The sequence below is a fragment of the Polyodon spathula genome, chromosome 22 (genome assembly GCF_017654505.1).
Source record: "Polyodon spathula isolate WHYD16114869_AA chromosome 22, ASM1765450v1, whole genome shotgun sequence".
Lineage (NCBI taxonomy): Eukaryota > Metazoa > Chordata > Actinopteri > Acipenseriformes > Polyodontidae > Polyodon > Polyodon spathula.
Genome location: NC_054555.1, coordinates 26,527,572 through 26,553,375, shown reverse-complemented (window position 1 = coordinate 26,553,375; position 25,804 = coordinate 26,527,572). Strand labels below are relative to the sequence as shown.

General features: G+C 39.7%; 1 protein-coding gene across 1 annotated transcript; it reads right to left on the bottom strand.

Moving 5' to 3' along the window:
- Positions 1 to 1,836: 1,836 nt before the first annotated feature.
- Positions 1,837 to 21,703, bottom strand: LOC121297613 (WSC domain-containing protein 2-like). The gene is made up of 8 exons (XM_041224055.1): positions 20,637 to 21,703; positions 13,269 to 13,383; positions 12,375 to 12,559; positions 9,260 to 9,381; positions 8,325 to 8,499; positions 7,332 to 7,496; positions 6,809 to 7,009; positions 1,837 to 3,120 (listed from the first exon to the last, which is right to left on the bottom strand). The coding sequence occupies exons 1-8, from the start codon at positions 20,992 to 20,994 to the stop codon at positions 2,768 to 2,770; spliced, it is 1,674 nt and encodes a 557-aa protein (XP_041079989.1). The 5' UTR covers positions 20,995 to 21,703; the 3' UTR covers positions 1,837 to 2,767.
- Positions 21,704 to 25,804: the final 4,101 nt, after the last annotated feature.

The window sequence follows — 25,804 nt, the reverse complement described above, 5'->3', positions numbered from 1 at the left end:
AGTAACTAAGAAAAAAACCAGGCATGGTGTGACCAGGCTTAATAAGGTTTTTAGATCAAGGATTTGGAAATCATTTGTAAGGGCTCTGTCCTCTCACACTCATTGAAATTCAGGGGGACAGACAGAAGGCCACAATAGCTTGGCCACTGGGTGTTTTACCTGTCTCAGGTACCTTTCACAACAGGACTACACTTACAAGAATGCATTGGGGTGTGAGTTGAAAAGCCTGAACTGTCCCAAGCTGTTCTAGTGTACATGGAGTCATACAGTAACCCTAGGGAGAACAGGTGGCTTCATGAGAACACGTAGCATTGGTGCTGAATGAGAACATAGCAGTACTAAACAGTGCCCTCACATCCTTCTGTTTCCATAGGCTACTATTGCTGCTAGCCATGTTTCATTGCTCTACGGCACCTCAATATACAGGTGACTCTCTAGCCACTCAGCTTCAGGATGAAACTCCTTTCTTCACAGCTATGATATCTGATTGCTGTTCAAGAGTCTATTGAATAAAGGATCTTAACTGTAGATGAGTGTGGTATTACAGATAAGCAGGGACGAGATGATACCTTTAAACTGAGCATGTAGAATGAAGTGCACTGAACGTTGCCAATAGGAATTCCTTACTCTAGTCAGGGGTGATTGGGGATTAGGGGTACTAGACCAACAGGCAATGTGATTTCTAATACTGTATGAATTATAATACAAGCCTGGTGACATTCAAATCCCAAGTGGATTAAATAGTACAACAACTGTTCTGATCTTATTTCAGTTCAATCAGGAGAATCTCAGTCCCTTACACCACAGGCTGTTTAATAAGCACAATAATCCGCCTGAAGGCATGGGTTTTACTGATACTGATTAGAACACTTTTGGTAACATCTCCCACATTTGTTAAAGTCTTAGTTTCACATTGACCTATAGGGTTCAGGGCTATAACTAGTGCAGGGTTTTCATCATTGACTGGGAAAAAGGTTTAAAGGTACAGTATGGATCTGTGATCTGTTGGGAGATGCTGGTCTGTGTAATCTGGAAGCATGGCTGAGGCACACAGTATTATACAGTGATCTATGGAACATGTTCAATAAGCTGGAAGCATGGCTGAGGCACACAGTATTATACAGTGATCTATGGAACATGTTCAATAAGCTGGAAGCATGGCTGAGGCACACAGTATTATACAGTGATCTATGGAACATGTTCAATAAGCTGGAAGCATGGCTGAGGCACACAGTATTATACAGTGATCTATGGAACATGTTCAATAAGCTGGAAGCATGGCTGAGGCACACAGTATTATACAGTGATCTATGGAACATGTTCAATAAGCTGGAAGCATGGCTGAGGCACACAGTATTATACAGTGATCTATGGAACATGTTCAATAAGCTGGAAGCATGGCTGAGGCACACAGTATTATACAGGGGTCTGTGGATCATGTTCAATACTTGCCCTACTTTTACATTAACCCTATTTTAAAGCTCTTCTGCTGTCGATTAATAGTGTGCTTGGTCTTAAAGCAAAGCAAGTGCTAGAAGATTTTTTTGTTTTTAAATAGATTGGATAATCTCTCCTATTCTGCACATATTATTAGACGCCTCTGTGATAAATAACAAATAAATAAGTAATATCTTCTGAAATCTTCTTGGTCGAGTCTACTGCAGCATCCTATAAACTGGGAAACTGGGAACTACATGTCGATATCGTCTTTCTTTCTAACAGTGGTTGTACATCCATTTATAAGTTAAAATATTGAAATGAGCAGCCAGTCATAATCCTATTGACCAATTAATGGTATGTCTAAAGACGAAGAGGTTTAGGAATGTGAATATATATATATATATATATATATATATATATATATATATATATATATATATATATATCAATTTAACATGCAAGGTGCAAGTCAATATGGCTGACGATCAGGGCTCCTAATTGATCTATCAGATGCTAGGGGAGATTGGTCTATAGAACATAAAAATCAATGAAATGAACTTAATTTAAAACAAAAGAAAAATTGTTTGTATTACGTGAGGCAAGGCAAAATTTCTCTCCAGTTCTTCACATCCACCTGCCTAACCCTTTTCCTCTTGTCTTTTGTGTGTTTTTAGGAATACAGTATTGTTACCAGGGATTAGCATCTCTTACCCTGAATAGAAGTTCTGAATCCCTTTTTATGCAAACAATGATTAAATGCGTCGTATAGTTGCATACGTGGTGAAGATGTCCTAACAGCAGACAATGGAACCCCTTCTAGTTCTAACATTACGGTATTAATATTGTTATTGTTATTGGTATGTGCACAAAGCTGAAACCTGAATGTCAAACAATACCGAATTTGGGATGCAAGATCACAAAAACAGGATGGAACGAGGAGAATAGTAGAGCCTGTAACTGGAAAGGGGGAGTATTTATGCTTTTATTAGAGTTTATTTTGCCTGGCCTTACTGAACTGCACAAGAGAAGGTAATATTCCTGTGGAGAATAACATGAGGAGGATGTGTTTCTTAACAAACACTTTAATTGTTTTTAACCCAAGACAGTAGTGCTTTTTTTACTCCCCTCACAGTAGTATATAGCTTCAGTGTGTGGTGATCCTGTTCAATTTGACATGAGCCAATAGCAGCACAAATGTATTTATATATTTATATCTTTGCTATTTTCCACCCACTGAAAGTGAAAGAAAACAAGTTGGCTGAAAGAAATCAGCCATAATTACTTTTTAAAAATATATAAAAACCAAAGAGTTTTGAGAGGGGCGCCATCATCTCGGGACATAGTCCTCTGGGACACCAGTCTGGTTCTTCATCTTCAAAGCCTCATCCACCTTCTTGATGAAGCCGTCTATCATCCTCCTCATCTCGGGGGTGTAAGGGTCATAATCCAGCTTGCGAAGTCCAGAGCGCTTGAAGTTGCCGTCCTTCTGCCCTTCGACACACAGCAGCCTGTCCTCGGACACCTCGAGGCCCAGGTAGGAGACCATCTTTTTCATCTGGCTGAAGAGGTGGTGCTTGAGGTCCTCAAAGTGGATGACTTTCACATTCTTCCCATGCTTCAGCCAGTCCAAAGTGTGAGACACCCACCATGGCGCATAGTTTTTCACAAATTCGGGCCACTCTGTAACATAAAAAAAGTAAACTTATTTTATTTCCATTTTTTTTTTTTTGTATTTATTTATTTAGAAATGTTTTTAACAGAGACGAAATTATGGTGTGTTTTTTTGTTTGTTTGTTCTTTTGATACATCTTTATTTTGTAGCAACATAATATATTTATATTTATGTGTGTCACAAGGCTACCTCCTAATGATTTAGATGTGCTATCCAGGGTCCTTAGGCAGAACGTTGCAGATGGACAAGGAGGCACAAGACATTAATTACTCTTAAAACAATAAGTTGTAGCCCTGTGACAAAATAAATATACACAGTAACAGTCAGCAAAAATGTGATGAATATCAAACTTTTTTAGTGAAAGAGGAAATGAAAAGTAGGATTCATATAATATAGCATTTGTCATTTTTGTGTTAAATACTAATTTAAAAAGGCCAGATTCCAACCAAGCACAGGTCCCACACACCTGTTTCCCCACCTGTTCCTGGGTATGAGAGTCTCTCTTCTCTCAAACCCAGGAGCAGATGCCTGGTTACGTGACTAACTGTAGCCGAATCCCCAAAGAATCATCAAACACAGAATTGATTTCATTAAACAGATACTGCGCAATTCACCTTGTCTAATCACTGCACATAAAGCTTTACTTTGAAACCACCCCCGAGGGATGATTAAATTAATGACATTGAACAAAGTTACATTTTCACAGATACCTCAGCCTTGATTGCTGGGAATTTATCGAGCAGGGGGAGGCAGGGGGAGGAGGGTACCCATACAGACAGCTGGGAACGCATATTAAGAGGGAAGCCATGGATCATTGTACATCAGCTTGTTTAGACAAAGTGCGTAATATGCATTGCCAATCTGGGTGACTTTTAAAAAGAGAATAGAAAGTTGCTTGTCATACTTACTAGATGTCAGTATCATTTTGTTCTGATCTTAACATAAATGTCCAATCTTGATCAAGAATGGGAAATAGAATTCTTTTTTCACTTCCCCATCTTAGGGCAACAGTACTGCCTAATACTGTAGTCCCCCATATATCTTAGGTAGACCACCCATCATCATCTCCTCACATTGAGCAACTAGTGTTAGAGTCTGTGCTGCCTGGGTTTTCCTGTACAGGGTTTATCAAGCATTCTGTAAGATCACATTGCGCAAACAATTGTGTGAACCACTCAGGAAATCAACAAATTCTCACTTTTTGTCAGTGGCATGCAACAACTTTTAAATGACAGATAAAAAAAATATATAAATGTTCTTATAATGTAGGCTACTAATAGCGATTCAATAAACCAAATACCACAGATCCATTTACAGCTGTACACCTCTTCACTGAAATACCATTTCAACTCTATTTCCTGCTTTTCTGTAATTACTACTTGCTATTTTGGATTTGGCCTTCCGTTTTTTTTTTTTTATCACTTCTGTTTTTGTTGGAAAGTCTCTTGCAGTAAATAGATTAGTCAATAAACTTTTCACTGAGTTTTCCATTTAGGTTTTAATGTCAGGAGTTCACATGCCACTCAGTATCCCGTCAAGGAGGATTAAATTCTATAGTCGCATGCCTTGCCTGTGTTTTCCAGGGCACCGCCACCAGGTAGTGAGGTGCATGCTGCGTCGCATTGCCTAGGCAACTCGCAACTCGCAACTCGCATGCCTTGAACAACAAAACATAAAGACTGCAAAGGCTAAAAGATTACTTGCATACAGGGCTATCATATACTTAAAGATATTGTAGAATAAACATATTTTTCTGTCATATTCTTAAAAATGTAGTGGAATAAAATGTATTCCAAGGCATGCAATGCATTGCGTACATAGACAGCACGCCACTGCTTTTTGCAATACCAGTTTTCTTCTGAAATTGAAATCCAGGCTACAGTCTGTAACCAGCCTCTGCAGAACGTCTTGTGAAGCGTCTTCATGCAATCTAATAAAGAAACTATGCTTTAGGTTTTGAACCATCTTGTAGGCTAGAGCAATTTGTTTTATCCCAGCTTGTATTATACATGGTAGATATATTGTGAAAAAATAAAGAACAGCCATTTCAAGCCCCCTTACATTTAACAATTGATTATTTCATCAGACAATCCAAAAGGCAAATATGCTTACAGAAGAACAACACTGAAAACTTATTAAGGATTTCTTTTTGCTTTCGTCGAGTGAAAAAAAAGAAACCTGACAAAGTGCTGAAGCGTCACTGCTATCTCACAAAAGTGCTGAAGTTTCACTGTTTCCAATTGCGGCTGCCAAAAAGCCCTTCTTTGGTGCTCTCACATGACAGTCAGCTCTTTCGGCTCTTCAACTGCTCGCCTTTCTCCCCTGCAGTGTTTTTAATGTGAGAGGGGAGGAGATTCGAGCATGAATGTGATTTATGTCAACTGCCCCGGAATTTTATGCAACTCCTAAAATGTTTAACATGTAGATTTATTTTATTGCATATACTGCAGTGTATAAGTCATACTTTCATGTATATGATTCTAGACTTGTGGTGCCACTGGTCTTCAATCTGGTATTAATATACACTTTCTTTTAATTGAATTACTAGTGACAACCCCATGCAGCTTTAATGTGATCGTAGTTAACTAAATCTTTCCATACATCTTACTTGTCATGCACTTCTATTTGCTACATACAGGTCTCAAGTGGCCAGTTTTGAAAGAAACGCACGTATTTCCATTCTGAATCATTATACCCGATACCACACTAGGTTAAAGAAAGTTCTCAGTTTGTTTGCCTTGTCTTCAGGTCATCCGTTATTGTTCCACTTCCAAGGTCATTTCACCTCAACAGTGTCCTTCGAGTGAAATCATGTTACCGGCTCCAAAGTACGGGGAATCAGCTAGCTGGTAATGAACAGAACCGAAGTTCACAACAAGCATGTCGAATAGACAGGTCCAATGAGTAAGTTGCATTGAACTATTTTTGTGAGTTGCAGCCACTTGAAATAGATATATTTGTGACATGCTGTATTTTTAAGAGAGGATGAGGCTGTACAATTTGTATATCATGTTCATTATCAGATAGGAGATACATATACAGATATGATGGGTGGGTGTAGGTGTGAGAGTAGATTCTTAACTGTTAATTCTTGACGCAGTTATTTTATAACCCATTCTAAGGTGGTATAACAGCCCTCTGGAGAGCCGCATCTCCTGCAGTTTATTTAACCCTAAATAATAACCGTGACTCTGTGGTTTTACCACTACAATAAACTGCTAATGACAGTGGAAACAAATCCTCAAAAAACAGCATAAAAATCATTTTCCTTTGGGATTTTAGCCCAGCATTTTACAACCTCTTCTCACACCATAATCTCGTGAACTCTGAAGTCTTGCTGCCCTGAGGCTGATGCAGAATACCTCATCACAGGGAGCTTAATCCACGCTCCCTGAGCAGCGTTTACGATAAACTCAGAACCTACATGGCTATGAAAACCTGCTAAGAATCCTAATTTCATATATTGAAATTGACCATGCACTTATTCTTTTTACTATTCATTTTTCATGTTTTTTTTTTTTTTTTTTATCGTGCTTTACCGTAATCCTCTGCGACTGACCTTGCTTGCCGATGCTTTTACAGTGCTTTAGTGCTCTACACCATATGATACAGAAAACTATTGTATGACCTAAAGCCAGCTGTGCTTTCCCACTAACTTGTTCCCACATTAACTAAGAAGAATCCGGCTTTACCTACCCTTCCCTTTCCAGTGAGCTTGAGAAGCGAACCCGATATGACCCCCGTACTTCCTATTGAACTCTGCCATCAGCGCTTTGTAGGGGTTACGGATCATCAGAATCCCCGAGTCGTAGGACTCAATCTCCTTCCTCCCGCTTTCATGAGTTTTAATGCAGATTGTCCTCCCACTCCTCCAGTGATCCCTCTCTCCTTTAAAACCTTCAGATAAAGAGGCAAGTGTCAGGTGTGTTGAAACTCTGCTGGTATCTCACAGGGAGAAAAGGCCTGCCCACCCCCACCTACCCCATGAGTTTCCAACAAAGAAACACAGCTTGTTACCCAGATCAGCCACGGTTTTCACAATTTTTAGAAATTTCAGAACAGTTTGTGTGAACTCAATGGAGTTTGAGAAGTTGCCCTATAAAACATATATGCATTTTAAAATAGATGCACAGATGGGAAACATGGTACAATTATGCATGCAATGACTAAAGGGGATATACTGCAGGTAAGACCTGACCTTGGGCAAGTTCCTCCTCACCTTTATTGTAGAGGGAGCCGTCGAAGTAATAGCTCCCCGTGTAATAGCCCGTGGCCAGCTCAATGAGGTGCCGAGCCCATGTGTTACCAGCCCCAGGGAAGCTGGCCAGAGCAATGAGCTGCTTGGAGTGAGAGGGCAGGAAACGTCTGTCCATGCAGCGGTTATCTGGAGACAGTGCATTCAGCAATGGGGGACATTTCAGAGGCAGACAGATATAAGAGACAGAATTAAAATAAAATGAAACGGAAAGTTTTTTTTTTAGTTTTTTTTTATTGTTTTTAATCATTGTTAAATGTCCACATTTAGATGTCACTTATAAATATTAAAATTCTGTTAAGAACAAAAACAAAGCTTAAACAAAGGTAAATAGTACCACCGAAATAGAACCGTGTTTGTGCATCTTAGTGCGATTCGTGTCAGCGAACATATACCTTAAAGTGTCTCACTGCTTTTTCAGGTTCATTATCAAATAAAGAAGTAGAATATGTTGTCTTCTCTATTATATTTTAAGGTGTTTCATGCTAAGGAGTGGTGGTGTTTGAAGAGTCCTAAGATGGAGAAAGGGAATTAAAACTGGGTCTTTGTGCCATGCAAGAAACACAGTACGAGGCAATCTAATCTAACAGTGAACCTCTGATTCAGGAGCGTAAGAAGCAGAAACACAGGATCAAGTTAATGATCCAGGTTCATTTATGGTAGCTCAGATGCGTGGTCGTGCCTTGTGAAAGACTTTAGAACTGCAATTTAGGAAGGAAAGCTCAATTCACAAAGAAGACCTTCAGGGCCCATAACACTGTAAAACAGGCTCTAAAACAATACTGCAATAAGGTTGGTGCATCTCTAACAAATGCTTACCTCAGATTTTTGCACAGTGATTTTGCAGTTTAGCATGCACATTTACTCATTTTACAACGCTTTGCGGTGAGTAACTAAAAGGTAAATGAGCTGCCATATTGTAGGTACCCTCAGATTTCCACTGACCTCCCCTCTTACCTTGCACCTGTGTCTGATACACCACAAAGTAGTTCTCGTTGCCACAGCTCTCAAACTCCTCTCCACTGCAGCGCTGTGAGCAGAGCTGCTCGTCCTCGCGCTCGTGGAGGGGGAAGCGAAGCGTCGGGAAGCCGCAGTAGCAGGTTTGACCGGCGAGAACTGCCAGCGAGTACTCCTGAAGAGGAGGAGGGAAAACGCTTGTCTTTAGATAACAAAGCCAGCTGCACTGCCACAACAAAAACAGTAACCCAAACCCCAAGGTCCAAGCCAAAAACATTTCAAATATGGAAAACAAAAATGTTTAGAAACCTCTCTGACAACTCAAATCCCATGCATTGCAAGTGGAACGGCAAACACGAAGCCTGGAGGCAAACAAGCCTCTATCAAAGAGCTTTGAGTTGACGAGAAAATAAATAAAACACCCCCACCTAATAATCAATAAGCCCCACAAGAAAAAGATAAAGTCAGCTACAAAAAAGAAAAACCTGTTGATGTGCTCATGCTGATCAAAAAGCTCCATGCGCTGGCAGTGCATCTCAAATGCATCTTTTATCATAGAGATCAATAATGTCCAGGGGCAGTGGTGAGAAAAACACACGCAGTTTATATGTGTGTGTTAACAGCAACTCGCATTGTTAGTTTAGCTTATCATGGAGTCAGCATGTCGTTACAAACGGATCCATCAAAAATAAAATGGTACACAACAGAGCTGTGCAAATCCATTCCTTTAGAGAGAATAATAGAGATAATATCTATGTGGTGCTGCGAGCTAACAGTTAGAATCTGGCCTGTGAGTTTCAGCACAATTTGGCACAAGTCCACTTAGCTATCTGTTCTTGCAAGAGACTCAGGACTATTGTAGAGCTGGGAAAGGCTCCCATGGCACTATGTGGAACATAGATATATTCTGTACTGTATGCTGCAGCATTCCTCACCTTTTCTGTGCAGAAATCCACACACTTGTCCACAGTCATGTTCGGTATTAGGGCACTGACTGGCAGTGCGAAGGAGACATTGTCTGGTTTTCTAAAACAGCCTTTGAAGATTGCACTCCCATCTGGAATGGAAGCACAAACAACATCAGTGTGACCCTAACCCTATCCCTAACCCTAGCCCTAACCCTAACCCTAACATAACATAGTGCTATGCAGACCCATATTGAACTTCTGTACAGTGATTAAACATTGGGGAGTAAGACATGCTGCACTCCACGTGTGTGAAATATCAGAGTTATCTAAACCATTGATGTTCTTCTTGTTGCTTACTACTTTGCATCATTTCCTGTTTTTACTCATTTTTAATCTCTAAATCCACATTACATCACTATCCGATGCCCCTCAGTAATATATTCTATGAATAAATACACAGTGCAAATGCAAGAGAACAATGTTAGTAATCAATTGAGTGAATAGACATCTAATAGTGCACAGATCCCAAAAGTAATTAAGACTGCAGCCCTCCTAAGTACAGCTGCCGTGATTGAAAAATCGACAGAATTGCTCATTGCGAGTGGGATTAGCGTGATGTTTGAGAAATGACAGCAGCAGCTATTGGAAGCCCTCTTCATCCCATACGGAATATAAACGTTTGCTCGCAAAAATTGCGCTTGCATTTGCCAGCTCCCACTCACGCCGCCTACCCTTGAGATTAACAACACAAGCTCTCCTCATCGTGCTTGTAAGAGCATGCTTTTACTGTGCCTCGCTGGGTGGCTGATAATACAGGGCTGTGTGGCGCCAGTGCCTGCATGAGGGGGGGGTGGGTTCTTGATTCATTCATTCTGTCACACACGCATAGAAATCTCTTTTTTCATTCCCTTTTCCATTCTTTTCTGTTTCAATAAAAATAATATATTCATTTTTCACATTACAAAACCAATGTGAGTCTTTTTTGTATAAAGTGCCCTTTAAAGATTTGACATACAGTAAATGTGTCAGCATGCATGCATAGTATGTATTTAGGTACGTAAATATAGATTATGTATATTACCTTACAAACATTAAACATATCTACCAAATTCATTAATTTTTTCATATGGCTTCCTCTTATCTTTTTGTGATGTTTCCAATCACCTAATCTTTTAGCAATTCCCGATATTTCAATATTATGTTTAATATTTTTGTGTTAAGGTGTCTTGACCTGAGTTGAGGAGCAGTTGTTGTTGACAGATTCTCTTGCATCAATGACACATGTAGCACCAGGTAGATGATAATACCTGTTCACTACACAGCGCCAGCTAGTTCAGCTATACAGACACTTTGCTAGATGATAATACCTGTTCACTACACAGCGCCAGCTAGTTCAGCTATACAGACACTTTGCTAGATGATAATACCTGTTCACTACACAGCGCCAGCTAGTTCAGCTATACAGACACTTTGCTAGATGATAATACCTGTTCACTACACAGCGCCAGCTCTTTCAGCGATACAGACACTTTGCTAGATGATAATACCTGTTCACTACACAGCGCCAGCTAGTTCAGCTATACAGACACTTTGCTAGATGATAATACCTGTTCACTACACAGCGCCAGCTAGTTCAGCTATACAGACACTTTGCTAGATGATAATACCTGTTCACTACACAGCGCCAGGTCTTTCAGCTATAAAGACACTTTTCTTGCTCTAGCCAGTGGTACATGTGTGTTTCGGTGAAAGACTTCCAAGAAGAGAAGCTCCTGAATTCATATCAAACGACCTTACCACAGAGATTATGGAGGATTATATTAAATAAGAACATTTGAGTAATTGCAACAAAAAGAAACACCCAGAATGCCTGGAAAGATCATAAAGAGGTAAGAGAAATGACTGAAATGTCATCTGAAACAGTTACTCTTTAATATAGGGTAGAAACATCGTATGCAGTGTGCATGGCATGACATCACACTCCAAAAGCCAGTAACAGCACAGCCTAATTTGTAAAGGTTTCACTTTTCACTTAAGAGAAAGCACAACGTACCGAACACCCAGCACTCATTCCACGCTCCTGTGTGAATATATTAACAGCCTGGCCCATGTAAATGCACCCCTCTGACTGCTAGCCTAAGCAATGAGACTCTGCTTCACCTTCTCTATAAATCATTTTGAAATAGGAAAACTACAAGTTCAATCCCTCCAATGTGTAGAAGTGATGGAAAGGCAAGTTTTAATCAGAATACAGCCACAACTCTGAACTTTATCGTTTTAATTCACCTCTGCGGAGACAATGAGCGATTGGACCCGAAGTACAGACACCATTAGTCTCTTGGACTGCCTGCGTGCTTGCAGCAGCAGTGCAATTAGCAAAGCCACGCGTCTGAATCCCTCACCGCGATAAGGACTGCCTGGGCTACAAAGAACATCCATTAATTTTGATTGGTACACTGTTCAAACGAAGACTGGAGATTTTGTTTGTTTCTCCCGGTAATTTCATTAAGTCTGAACAAAAAGGAACTATGATTCCATGTAATGAAATAAGTTCATTGTTTCCCTTTACAATTCAGTTCTTTTCCTGTCCTCTGCTTGTTGACACATTTGCTTGTTTGTTTGCGTTTTTTAATTGTTTAACTGTGTAGATTGAATTGCATATTTCACCTATTGACTCTGCCAGGGTCCCATTGAAATTGAACTATACTGTACACTGGGCATCAAAAGAGCAAAAAAACATTAGACATGCCGCTGAATCAGAAACCTGTGTTTGAAACATGGGAATTGCAATTGAAAGTTTACAGTAAAGAAAACAAAGGTCAAAAGAGAGGGGAGTTTTATGATCCCAAACCATAGTAGTTGAAACAGGTCTCTGCTTTGGCAGTATGTCTCATCGATGAAGCCATCCGTCTATCAGAACAGATGGAAAAGGTCTAAGATCAGCCCCAAAGTCACAATTAAAAATGTTAACCTTGGGTCTTATTGAAACACAGCATGTTGCATATTCACACGTTTCATTTCATAAACGTTTCATTACAACCCTTTCAAATACAGTATGTAACGTGCCTGTGAGGCAACACATACTGTTAACACATGTGCAACTTGCATTGGTTTTCTACATGGCTAGCTATAGAGTGCTCACATCGCCTGGCTGACTCCTGGCTCAGCTCCAGTCTGAAGATGGTGAGCCGGTTTGCCCCTCCACAGATATTATTTTTTTCCCCCTTGCAGTCCATGTTGCAGTCCGACTCGCTGGCGTTGGGGGCTTGGATCTTGTGTCCGCAGTAACACTCCGCTCCAAATTCCAGACCCGCATACATATAGCCCCTGTTTCCACAGACAACCGGAAATAGACCACCTCAGTGCTGGGTGATTTTTACCTGCTGTTAATCACTAAAGACAGTTTAGTTTATCTATCTGTTTTACTGCATCTTTAACTGATTTTAACCAACTCACATCAGTCAAATCGTTCTGCTGTATATTTGCCTAGGCAAAGAGCTTTTCAATGGGAAGAAGAAATTAAAAAGGTTCAAATGGGTGTCATTCTTCAGTAATTTAAGGAAGGCTGGGAATGACAGGCAAAAGCTAACAATAAAATAAAAAGATGTATTTTCTTTCAACAAACCAACGGTGGGCGTAATGAGGGGCACTCAGGTGGAAAGCTTGAAGTAAACTAAGAAAAAACGCTTCTGAATAAATAAAGGGAGGGTACAGTACACCTTAAAATACTGATACATGAACTCCCCTGTAACTGAATGTATGTACAGTGTTCAATATTCTCTGAACAGGACTCTAGTTTAAGAGAAGCTATTTTCTGGATTAATGGAGCATCTCACTCAGTCCCCCTCATCACATGCACACCGTCACGGAAATTACTCTTTGTTTCAGGTCGTTTACAAACACCTGTAGCTGCTTTAATGTGTTTTTTTTTATTTATTTAGTGATTTATTCATTTATTTGACAGATGTCTGACTGGCTGTTCAGAAAGAAAGAAAAAAAAAAGAAGTAAAACGAAGCTTCTTAGTTCCCAGCCTACCTTTCTGCACAGTTGTCTTGGCAACGGAACACAGTCATCTTTTTGTAGTCGAAAAAGGACGCTCCTCTCAGAGCTCTCTGCTGGGTGTTGTCAGTGTAACAGCCGATGTATTTGGCTGGGGAAACAGAACAAATAAATACAGAGAATCGGTCATTTGGGCAGAAAGACTTTGTTCTTTAAAGCAGATCTTTCAAGCAAGCACTGCAGACAGATGTATGCAGTACAACTGTTAATACATAAGAAAATCAGTGTATTGGATTGTATCATGCAGTTTCACGCATGATCAAATTAATTATCAAGTTAACTAAACCTATTTTCCTTTTACATGTTCCTAGGTCTGTAGGGACGGTAGATTAGTCAAACACCTTCTAAAATAGTCCACTTTATTCTACAATTAAAGTTTGCAGTATTTGACTTGAGTAGGGAAGCATTAGTTCAAGAGCACGATAGTAATCGAAGTGCAAACTCTTTGGTTATGATGGAAAAGAATGGGTCCCCAGTGGCTAACCTATTAAAAGTTCAGGTAAGTCATGCAAGTTTAGTCTGAATCCCACGTTGCTTGGGATCTTGCTCGGTTAGGGAGGAAAGTCAACAGGGCTACAGCAGTTCACATCATCACACTTCAGCCAGTCCTGGTCAGGCACCCAACAAGTCCAAGGTTCTGTAACTTGGTAACATCTGCTGCTGAGTCTCGCCCAGTGAAAACTGCCTGTTATACACGGCCTAGTGCACCCACTAAGAAGCACACGAGCACCTCAAACCTGAGGGTTTGTAGGGAAGACGGCTGTTGTCTTAGGAAGTTGTGCATCATCAGCAAATTAACAGAAAAATACTGTTTGTGCTGAAATGCTTCTTTCATGGATGGGCTATTGATCGCAAGCTGCCAATTGTCTTGAAGGATTGCTCAACCACACTGAAGTAGCTGGGACTTAACTATGTGGCACGATAAGGGCTGAGCACATTATCAAAGGCGATCTGCATCGACAACACAAAGATCACAGAGAGAAGACAGCAGCCACATGGAAGACAATGCTGTCTTTATGTACTGATTCAACATGTAGATTCTCAATCCCCACTAATTAAGACAGCTTCTCTTGAGCTGCCTTCTAAAAACCATGTTATCGCAACTACTGTATGAAAGCAAGTGAAGCTGACATGTTGACTAAATGTAGGCTGCTTGTATCTACTCAATTGCAACATGCTTCACAGATACAAAGTATTTTCTTATTGTAGTATTAACCCTCATTCTTGTTGTAGCTGTACCTTTTCAAACCTGTACAGTTTGAAGATATTGCTCAGTTTTCTTTCTTGTTTTAAAATTAGAAAGCTGAATACTGCAATAGACTAGTGCTCTCCCTACTAGAATACAATTAATTATCATTCCATCAATATACATTACATTATAGTTCGGCCAGCGTATAGGGGCGGCTATCGAGCTCCAATGGACAAGGCCATGGGCCAAATTATATTGCATTTCACTATGAGCATGGTCATTTGTCAAAATGCAATAAACAATTGTTCATTTGAAATCTTGTGGATGTCTCCTTTCTGAACTAATCTGGCTGCATTTCTGTGTGTGTGTGTTTTTTTTTTTTAATCAATAGTTGGGTTTATTGTACTGCATTGTGTTTTCTTTGTTTTGTGGATTGGTGCAATTATTTGTCTACTGCGTGTTGCGAATAATAAAATAAAAATGAGCCTGGGAGACCGAAGCCTTTTATCTTGCCTAAAGCTGGTCTTTCTCTTTCACAGAGGAGTTGCAATGCAGTTATACACACTCACCGTGAAATCAATCTCCAATTGTTTAGACTTACATGCCCTGGCAAACATATCCCTTCCTGAAAAACATCATTCCTCCTTTTCTAGAAAGCTGGCCCTTTGCATGACTGTAATTGTGTCCACACTGTGGGCTGTACACTAATCTTATTCACAGACATGCCCTGGAAAGCCTCCTTTGTAGAAATGAAAGAGCTCATTTAAAAAGGGTAACTTCAGTCTGAAAGGTACTGTGAGGACAGGGAGTCTAGGAAACAGCCAACTTCTGCTATGCGCGTCCTTATTTCCTGCGAGTTTCACTAAAGCGAAGCACATGCAATGTGACACCCCTATTAACATAGTGGCAGTAATTATTGCAACGTTGATATTCATGGCTGCTGTTATGTGCAATGTAAGGGTCTTCAGGGGTTAACCTTCATTTGTCCAGCAAATTCAAATAAAAGTTATTCACACATTCTTGAATGAATCAGCTTATTTGCAGGCGGAAAAGGTACAAATTACAAAGAGTTTCAGTGTCACAGGTATTCTCTCTGGTGCCCATCCCCTCCCAACTATGTGGCGCGCCCATTGACGTTTATGGTACTAGGCCTCTTCACAGGGTCTGCACACAAAGCAGAGGTCTATAAAAGGTGATTTTCCTAAGGCAAAGCTATTATCTCCAAATCCTATTTGCTGATATTGACTCATATTGATTATCTTTAAAAAAAAAAAAAAAAACACCCACCCAGAAGACTAGCGCTTTGTGTAAACCTCCAGAGCCTGTTCAGTATTGCATACACCAGCACAGAGCGCTGAACATTTTGGTTTGTTTAACAGACCTTCATCAAGGGAAAGTGTTTGAAAACAAACATTGGAGGCACTAATATGCTTTTGAGGCCATGGTGACCTCACAACTTAAATCTATTTAAATCTATTAAAGTGCTTGTGATGTAATGTATCACATAGTTAATGATGTAATGATTTACTGTTCCTTTCTATTTAAACCGTCAGGCATCAGGGTTCATTTATTTTCCTTTATTCTTCTATATTGCACATTATCTAATTGTATGTCATCTAAATGTAAAGACTTGAAATACTGGTTAATTTACTTTTGTATTTCTTATGTTTGACAGGTGATTCTGTCTATAAACACACACACACACACACACACACATACATACACACACATCACTGGTATTTCATTACATACTGAAGCTCATTCTTGAATTTTTTTGTAATTTTTTCTAAAGTTTGACCACATTGTTTTCATCGGTGGCAGGAAAATAATATAATCTGATGGTCGTAAGCTTAGTCCCCATCTTGCCAGCAGGAGCTGAGAATGGGAAAGCGTCCCTTTTTCCTGCGCACTGTAGACTCTCTGCCCCTTTCTGATGGCTCTTAAATTGCCCGTGGTAGACTGCTGTTTGATGAGGAGCTGATTTAAGATTCCAGATTTGAAACATTTGATGCCAAATGTAAAAAGGTCAGCTCAGCAAAGAGTGAATTAGTCCAACCCCTTTGTCAGAGTGTCGCAGTTTCTTCAACGAGAGAGAGCAAATGAGCGAGAGAGACCCTGCTCTATGAGTTAATTAAGCTCCAATGCTTGACACTCCTGCCTGGAGAAATAGGACAGAGAAAGTGCTCAGGAATGCAAGGGCAGCAGGAGAGTAAGAATATGATTTACCAGCCAGCACTCCTGAGTTGGAGTTGGAAGATATGAAACAAAACATGTATCACTTCCACTGCAATAATAAAGGTGCAGCTAATCTTTAGTGCATTTAGCAGGTGATGTATTGTACCAGATTCATCCCTTGGTCTCCAGCTGTACATTGGAACACCCCCATCCAGCAACCTAAATTAAACAGAAGCTCATACGTTTCCTCCACATTGATACTTAAAATTTGTTTTGGTCTCTTTAACGCCCCCCCAAGAGCAATGCACCTCTTCAAAGCCTACTTAATTGAACTGTTTTCACATCTCATTACAATGTGAAAAATCTGTTTGATGACCCCAAGAGTCAGTGACAGGCCGTTCACAGGGCAAGAAGCTTCTGCACCAAAGACGGCCCCCAAAAAGTTTAATACCAAGCTTGGGCCCTCTGACAGTTAACCAGCCTCTTAGCGTCTTTCCTCCGAGATCCCTCCTCTCTTCACCCAATCACACTCCAGTTCTTTAAAGCCATTGGCTGTGTGTGTCCCCCTGCAGGATGCATGCTTATTTCAGACCCTTATTCATGCCAGGTTTTTGTCTTCGATCACCAACTCACAAAGCTTTCACTCATTTTGTTATTTAAACACTTTTGCTGTTCATAAAACTGTCTAGTGCTGTTGCCACGTCTTTGGAATCTATTTGGGCAAATCTCTTCTCTTTTTAAGCGTTTCTTTAATGCTAATTACCCTGGTTTTGCATATTAGAAATCTGACTGCAGATTTTTATCACCAACGATAAAAATCTGAAAATGCCACCCACATCATGTCATTTGAACAGATAGAGGCTAACTCTGTAAGTTTAGAATCATTCACAGCTTCACGACTGGTGGTGACTAGTCTTCAAGGGCTGGCGATGAGCAAGTAACATGTTTCACTGCGACCATTTCTTGCGCTTCAATGTCCAATGCTTGAAAAACCAAATGGAAATAATGTCTTCTTAATGAGATGATCAGTCTGTGGGCAGAATGGGAGCCGCTATGCATAAGCATTAAGGGTTTTAAATTATAGAAACCGCAATGACATTTTTCAAAACAAAATCAACAGGACAGGAACACACAAACAATGCACCAAGGGATGTTAATACCCAGGATACATACAATACACATTACCTGTCTATCGATCATTCATAAATGTGCATTTAATTTACCTGTGTGAGCTGTTTTATTGAACTGAATGGGCATAACAATAAACATGTAGTACTTAAAAAATGTATCTAAGTTTAGTTGTCCATGGAAACTCATACTACAGTGATCTATGTATAATACTGACCAAAATACAATGCAGTTGAACCTGAAACTTTCAAACACATCAGGAATAGAGGCTGATCATATATCTGAAATGTCTATAACTCTTTATTTCCAATGACATAGTGCATGTGTGGTATTTTCATAGGTTTGCATATTTAATCTGAGGAATAATACTGCAGAAAACATACAAAATAAACCAGAGAGCCATGCTTACCAGATGCCTCTGGGTCTCAGCTTCATGTTATGTACAGTGGGTAGGAGCCCTGCTTCTGGATTCTAGTGTGTTTGGTTGTCCACTCAGTTCATAACTGTGACGTTTATAACTTTGAGGTTCTCGCGTCCTATTGTAAGTGACTCCCCCTAGACTCTGTAAGTCACTTTAGATAAAGCGTCTGCTAAATGACTAAATCATATCTGCAAAGTTTATTTGGTCTACAGGGATACCAGAAACCTTTATCAAAAGTTTTATATCATTTGCGTTCACTTTTCCTTGTTCTGTTGTAATCTCTTGCCGCGAGTGTTTTAGATTGCTTGTAGAAAGGGCAGCTTTGACAGCAGCTGGATGTGGTTACTGTACACAAGGAATCCATCCTGTAACGTATCCACTAATAAGTGAATTTCGGGACCTGGGTGACTGTTTTGCAATATTAATGCCTAGATAATGTTACAGTGACGCAATTAATTTCCATCACTTGGAGGACGAGGTCGTTTTGTCAGAGGTTAATTGCTATGGACACATTACATATGGGCTGGAAAGGGAATGCTGTGTGTTTTTACAGTGACTGGAGATTTGTACTTAGAAACCATCTGCTAGGAATTCTCAAATTGTCAGCTCATATTAACTTAATGAACAGAGAGTGATGCAGTACACTCTTGAAATTAGTTTTTCGTAAGATTATTTTTAACTGTTCCGACTTTTTGTTTTTAAGATTATAACAATAAATTGGATTACTGACAACAGCTCAGAATATTCCATTATTAATTCTGTTTGCATCCCCTTGCATGCCCTCCTTCATCTCAGCTAGCATTAGTTTCCATCTTACCCATTCTCCACCTGTCCAGATTTCCTGCCTTTCTTCTAAGATGTCACAAGCAAACAATGATCTGAAGCACTTTTAACAAATCATTATTGAATCTAAAGCTTCAAAACCCTTCAATGAGAACCTATTACACACTAGTCCCTTGGAGCTCTTGTAATGGAAGGCTGGGCAAATATAGTATGCTGCTGCTTACATCGCCCTGTCACTAAATAAATGATAACACTGCAGCTATTTCCCTAAATACCAGCACAATCCATTATGCTGCTGTCCCCGATTCAATGTACGACAGCAGAATGGTACTGTGTGCTGCCTCTTATCATTGACCCACTTTATTAATGACAACAAATTGCAACCGTGTTCATGGTCCCAGGGGGTCAGAACAGGCTGTTGAGAAGAGTCCTACTCTACTGCATTCTAACAGTGAAATCCACTTTATCCATATATCTTTGTCGATTATCAATAGAATCCCTGGTTTTATTTTCAAATTCAAATGTTACTACTCAATCAGGAGGGCTGAAGATCAACCGATGACCTCGGCTTCCACTGTCAAGCCAATCGCTCTCTTAACCCACCGCACCTGAGCAAAGGATGCTGCCAAGATACTGAATCCAGAGGCAGTAGGGGTCTTCCCCACCCATGGGAGTGCAAAGGCCAGTAAAGAGCCGATGTGGTCCAGGATTGGAACCTGCAGGACCCTGTAGGACTCACCCTGCATCCAGTGCAGTAGTGCCTTTACCAAATGAGTCACTGGAACCCTAAAATCTATATATTCAAATTGTACAGAGGTATTCTCTTCTTATTATCAGAACAAGGGAATAGTGATGTGGCTTTAATAGAGATCTGGTCACAAGAGACTTCAGATTGTTTTCCAGTTAATACTCACAGCGTAATTTTAATTTTAATGGTGAGCTATTTCTGATATGCAGATGGTCAAAAAGAGAGATTTTGCAGAAGACCATAAGAAAAGTTAGTGAGTCTTGACAAGAGGGGATCTTCAACATTAAGGCACGGACCGTACATTTATTATTACATATGATATATAATATATTATATATAGCACTATGGTATAATATATATAATATATATATATATATCATCAACAGCAACTGAAATGTCTGTTGAGCAACTGAAATGTCTGTAGGCAAAACAACTAACATCAAAATATCAAAGGAATCAAAAGACTGACAAAATGTGTAAGTTTTCGCCTCACTACCTAACTTTGTAATAAAAGGGTAATAAATCCGAGATGGACTGGCTTCAGAAATGTTATTAGTGTCAATCTTCCTCCCCGATTATATAATACTGAAATAGAAGCCAAGTCTTATTGAAGGGCAGTTTGGCAGTTGACTGTGGATGCTTAAATCAATCATTGATACTGCTAGTTACTAGACACAGGTTACACAGTAACAATATTAATAACATATTTCCACAGCATGAATAACACATCCTATCATCTTAATCTAATCCTAATCTAATCCTTACACTAAACTTTACAGTTATACTATGCATTAAAACTGAAACATAATTATATCCAACGTATGTTCTGCTTAGATTGGCATTACCTCATAAGCTTGGTAAGTGCTCTTTAAAAGTAAAACTAACAAGAATGCAACTCACCCCTGCCTTCTTCCTGGTCCCTGGTGCTCCTTCCTTTGAGAGCACGGCTCCAGCTGCCAGCTCTTCCCCTTTCTGACGAATCCTTGGAGGCGGGTTTCAACCAAGGCGGCCCATAGCGCCTCGACGGTTTGGCGGTTTCCTTGAAGACCCTCCCGATCAGGCCCGGGTTCTGAGTGTCCACGGCTCCATTTATAGTTTCAATAGCTACTGGTTCCTTACTGGTCTCCGTAGATCCCCCAGTGAAACTGGAATGCAGGAATGCAAGACTCCCAGCAGTCAGGTACAAGATGATGAAGGAAAAGAACCGCACAGGCTTCCTTCGGAAGTAGCGCTGTAGTTTGAGCAGTAGCTTAGCCATTCTCTACCTGGCTGCCAGTGCCCTGCTTTACTGAAACTCTGGGCACTGAAGCCGGACATAAAGCCACCTTATTGCTGCAATCTGCTGGATACCTGGTTGTCTATATCCAAAGCCTTTCTTAAATGAAAAGTGAAAAAAATAAAAAGTAAAATTTAATAGTGGAATACAGAGCTTGTTCCTTACACCCACACTTGTATGATGTTTAAAAAAAATGTTTAAAAAAAAAACTAAACATCGATACTGTAAAAAAATAAAAATTCCACTTTAAGTTTTTCCTTCAGTTGGAGACTTGGATGGTATCTATTCCAATGGGTTAAATGTATCCTCTGTCTCGCTGTTTTAGCGCTCCCCTTATTTAAGACCCCACAGCATGCCCAGGAGACTCATTTCTTGGAGGGTTCATGGCTTGTAAATCGAACTCTCATCGGTGGTTTGAAAGACGATCAGCTGACGCAGCTCCAGGTCTGTTTTCAAATCCGGAACACACGCTCTTTGGAGCATTTTCTTTTCCTAATGGAATTGGCTCTGCCTCCGATTCCCAGCCAGACCTCTGGCTGCCGATTCTCCAGTACAAAGTGTTGACTAATACCCTTCTTTTCAACAAACCACCGTTTAGGCAATCTCAGGCACAGGGGAGAAATTCAGCACCTGCAAGTAAAATGAACCAACTCGCTTATTTGTTTTCTGAGCCCTTTAGTCTATGACAACATCAGCCATTAGCATCAGCCTTTCTTTTTTAATTACTTTGTTATCTCTTTTCTCTTTGCTCATTTCTGTGAGTAACCCACGGAAACAAACATTGGCAACATACAGTGCATCATTAATCTGTCAATTAAAATACCCTGTCCCTTTTGTGAAAAAAAAAAACATAACACAGTTAGGATAAATTTATCACATTATAGCAGCTTGGAATCAGTGTGTGCGCACAAGATAAACTAGTCAAAGCATTTGCTTTCTGATCAACAGGACTCGTGGTTACACAACTGATTGAGTCACAAGTAGGAACAGATACAATGTCCCTCACATACAGCATTCGTATCAAACAACACACCACTATTCCAGCAAGAAACGCACTGCTGGTGTGGTCTACTTATTTCCTTCAGTGTAAATCTGACAATGGGACTTTGAAATCAGAAATGCTTTTTCAGAAAACCATTGGAATGTTTGTCAGTTGGGATGGCTAGGCGGCGTGGCAGGATAATACACCTGCCTTTCATCTGGAGTGGAAGCCTGTACCCCCTCTCCTTGCGCTGTCTTGCTCAGTGGATACAAAGAAAAGTTTGCTTTTAATTAAGTTTTTTTTCTTCTCTGTGAACTGAGAAGGTAGACTTTTAAGTACTATAAATCCTGGCCAGGTAGATGAAACAATGCAATGCTGTGGTAATCCAGGTCTTTAGATTAAACAGGTATATTAAACATGTAAAGAATTTTCAAATAACTTATGTCAGAATTACTTTATAATTCCTATTTGTTTGGGTTTTTTTGCTATTAAAGAATGCAGCTTTCTCTAATTGGAAATGTACCTACTTTTAGCATGGCTATTGGCTTGTGTCTCTGCTTTGTATGAGGTGCCATTGGGTTACATTCGTGTTTAATAGTGTAATCGGTCATAAAGTTTAATCTCTAAGTTTCCATTCTGTTTATGCCTCACTGCCCCATTAGCAATTTTGGAAATTGCATCAGTCCTTCCTACAACTGTCAAGTCATTTAATGAAGTACTAACGTTGCAAATCTTTCAACAGGAATGGAATTTTACAATCAGTTCAGAAACAGAGGTGATTGTGTGACCAACAAAGAATTCGTGTTACTTGATACACATATCCTCCTTGCTAACTTCCATTATTGCAAAGGGGACTGATGAGCCAGCCTGTTTTAAAGCTTGAGCAAATTATGGTGCTATGATACTATGCAACCAAGTGTTTCTGTAAGAAGTATAGTATCTAGTAACACGGAAAGACCTTGATGAATGTCAGCTATTATTTCGATACAGGACCTTATTACAAAGAAGAGAGAGAAAAAAACCACCTTTACTTGTATTTATTTATATCCAACGTTTGCGAACCTATGAAAGTAGCAGCATCTTTGTGTTGCGAATAGAGTTCTTTGTTAATTCACAGAATTCAACCCCCGCTTCTTTACTCACGTCCTCCTTGCTCATGACCCGCCATGCTCAGCCTAATGCACTTAATCCATTTTTTTTAAATCCCTGGTCCTAGCATGAATGGAGCGTATTCAATTACGGAATATTAGAAATGCAGTAAAAATTTACATAAAAAAAAACAAAACATTAAGATCTCAAATCCCACACCTGTTTCACGCAACTGTAATGACATCGCCTCCACATTAGAGAGAGAGAGAGCGAGAGAGAGAGAGAGAGAGAGAGAGAGCGACACAAGCAGCTGGCAGACTGCATTTCAGATAACAAAATGTACCTTTGTAAAAAGTTATTAGGTGTAGCTAATTTATTTGCCATCAACGTGCTTTCAGTATAACCCGCTGCAGTGGGTTTCATGTTTAATGTCCACAATATTTCATGCTGTAACAGAATCATTGGCGCCAGGTCCCTAACTCAAAGCAAACTACATTGCAGACCCCTGAGGTGTGGGAATCCTCTTTGTCCCATGGTCTCTTACCGCAGACATCAAGAGGTACATTCCATTAAATAATCAGTGCCTATTACACAGCAGCCATGTTTATACTGATATAGTGGCAGTTTATAGAGGATAAAGTACATTATTGTGAGAATAATGAATAATGAACCATGAACGAGAAAGGTACAACTAACACAAAACTGATTCAAGTAGGAAAAGCTCTTTGAATATGCGTGAAGCGTGTAGGTTTACAATTCTCTGCCTAGGATCAGTCTTGCCAGACACTGGCCTCAGGCCATATCATTCATATCACCCCCATAATAACAACCTCTTCAACAAAGAATACCATTCAAGGTTACAGATCACAGTTTGCATTCAGTGCTGGGTCAGTATTCAAATATTTGAGTCTATGTCTATGTATCTATTTTATAATGCATATATATTGTTTTTTTCAAGGCGACTTCTCAAACTCCATACACACAAAATGTTTACATTTTTTTTACCCATTTTATAAAAAGTCGTAACTGAAAGGGATACATTTGCACTCCACGCTTATACAATAATAATTTTGAAATACTGCCCCTTGTATTCAGAGCAGCCGTCACATGTGTTACACTGTATTCACTCTACACAGACAATGCACAATGTGGACTATACAAAGCAAAGTGGATGACACTTTTAGAAGAAGCTCAAGGGTAGTTTGAACAGGGTATTACAGGTGTGGGGGTCAAATGAATGGTAGTGGGTCCCCGATCTCAGGTACTGTAGCTGAGGGTGGTGATTGATTTTGCATCCTCCTTTCTGGTACACCCCTTAATAATATTTAGTTTAGTTGTGCTGTGGTAGATTGGATGTTACCTTGAGGCGCTATATAATGGATAAGAAAGATATCACCCATGAAAATGCCATTTGCAGAGCTCTGCCCAGTGCACCTTGAGGTTGATCCCTTTACATGGTCAGGTGCATAGAGATCCATGAGCAGGGAATCCCTCTATTCCCGCTAGTAAGGGACAAGGATTTGACAAAACTATTCAAGTGCAGATGGTATATGGGGTGCATTCTTTTTACATCTTATATTAGAAAATAAAAGATTGGACTGCATACTGACAGATGGTGATTGCGTTCAGGACCATCATTTGATACAGATCACAAGCCAAGATGCTAGAAGCATTAATTAAAAATGAATAAAAAAAGAAAACTAGTGAACTACATTTTGATGCGACCAAATCAAATAGCCAGAATGTGTTGGGTGAAACGTCAAACCAGCTGGACTTGTAACAAATAACTAAATTGAAGGTTAAATTCAGAAAACACCCAACGCATAAGTTTTGCTGTCTTTTCTTTGTGTCAGCTTTAGGTCATCTTGTGAGATTTCAACACTGTTTTAAAAAAATGAAAATGATAAAAATAGGGACATTTCTTAACAACCCAGTCACGGTTAGACCACCAGTCAGTAACCACAGCCACAAACCTCTGATTGGACATTAATTTAGATTCATATTTAATGAGCCAGCAAATATTGAATCAGAGTGGATTCCGGGAGAAAATGTCAGAATTAATCATCGTGTAGTCTACACTTCAGGCGATGTTACGCCAAACAGAGAAAGCAAGCCCATAAATAAACTTAATCCGTCAAAGTGCACTTGTGTGTTGTGAGTGGGAGGATGTCACATTGTAGATTTATGATAAAATATTAAAAGTAACAGAGTAAATCTACTACTTTTGCTACAAACACTTGTGTCTTCTTTCACCTTGGTAGAAAGCCTGGGAAGATATATGGATGTACTTAAATTACATTTAAAGACATTTGAATGATTATTACTGACATAACATACTTAACCCTTTGCAATCCATTTATTCAGAGTTTGTCAGGCGCGTCTGGTCCAATTTATTTTCACACGCACTGTTTATTTTACACGCGCTGTTTAACTTTTTTTTTTTCAGAGTAAAACCGGTTTAAAAGGCACTGCATAGCAAAAGGACACTCAGTACTGCATGTCCAGCCAAGCCCCACCCCTTGTTCACTGTATTTTTCGTGCATACTGATAAATCCTCTGCTGGTCACTCGTTTTATCACCAAACAATAATGAGGTCCAAGTCATTATTTTATTACTATAACGTTTCAAAAAGTCTCTGCAAATGTCCGTGATATTCTTTGAGTGCTGGATGAGGATATTCCATGGTTTTTCCCCCATCTCACCCACAGAACACCCATACAG

Coding starts and splice junctions, on each gene's coding strand:
- LOC121297613 (XM_041224055.1), bottom strand. CDS start 20,994: ATGGCTAAGCTACTGCTCAAACTACAGCGCTACTTCCGAAGGAAGCCT. Junction 8,500..9,259: donor TGGATTTCTGCACAGAAAAG/GTGAGGAATGCT, acceptor CCTCCTCTTCAG/GAGTACTCGCTGGCAGTTCT. Junction 7,497..8,324: donor GTATCAGACACAGGTGCAAG/GTAAGAGGGGAG, acceptor CACTGTCTCCAG/ATAACCGCTGCATGGACAGA.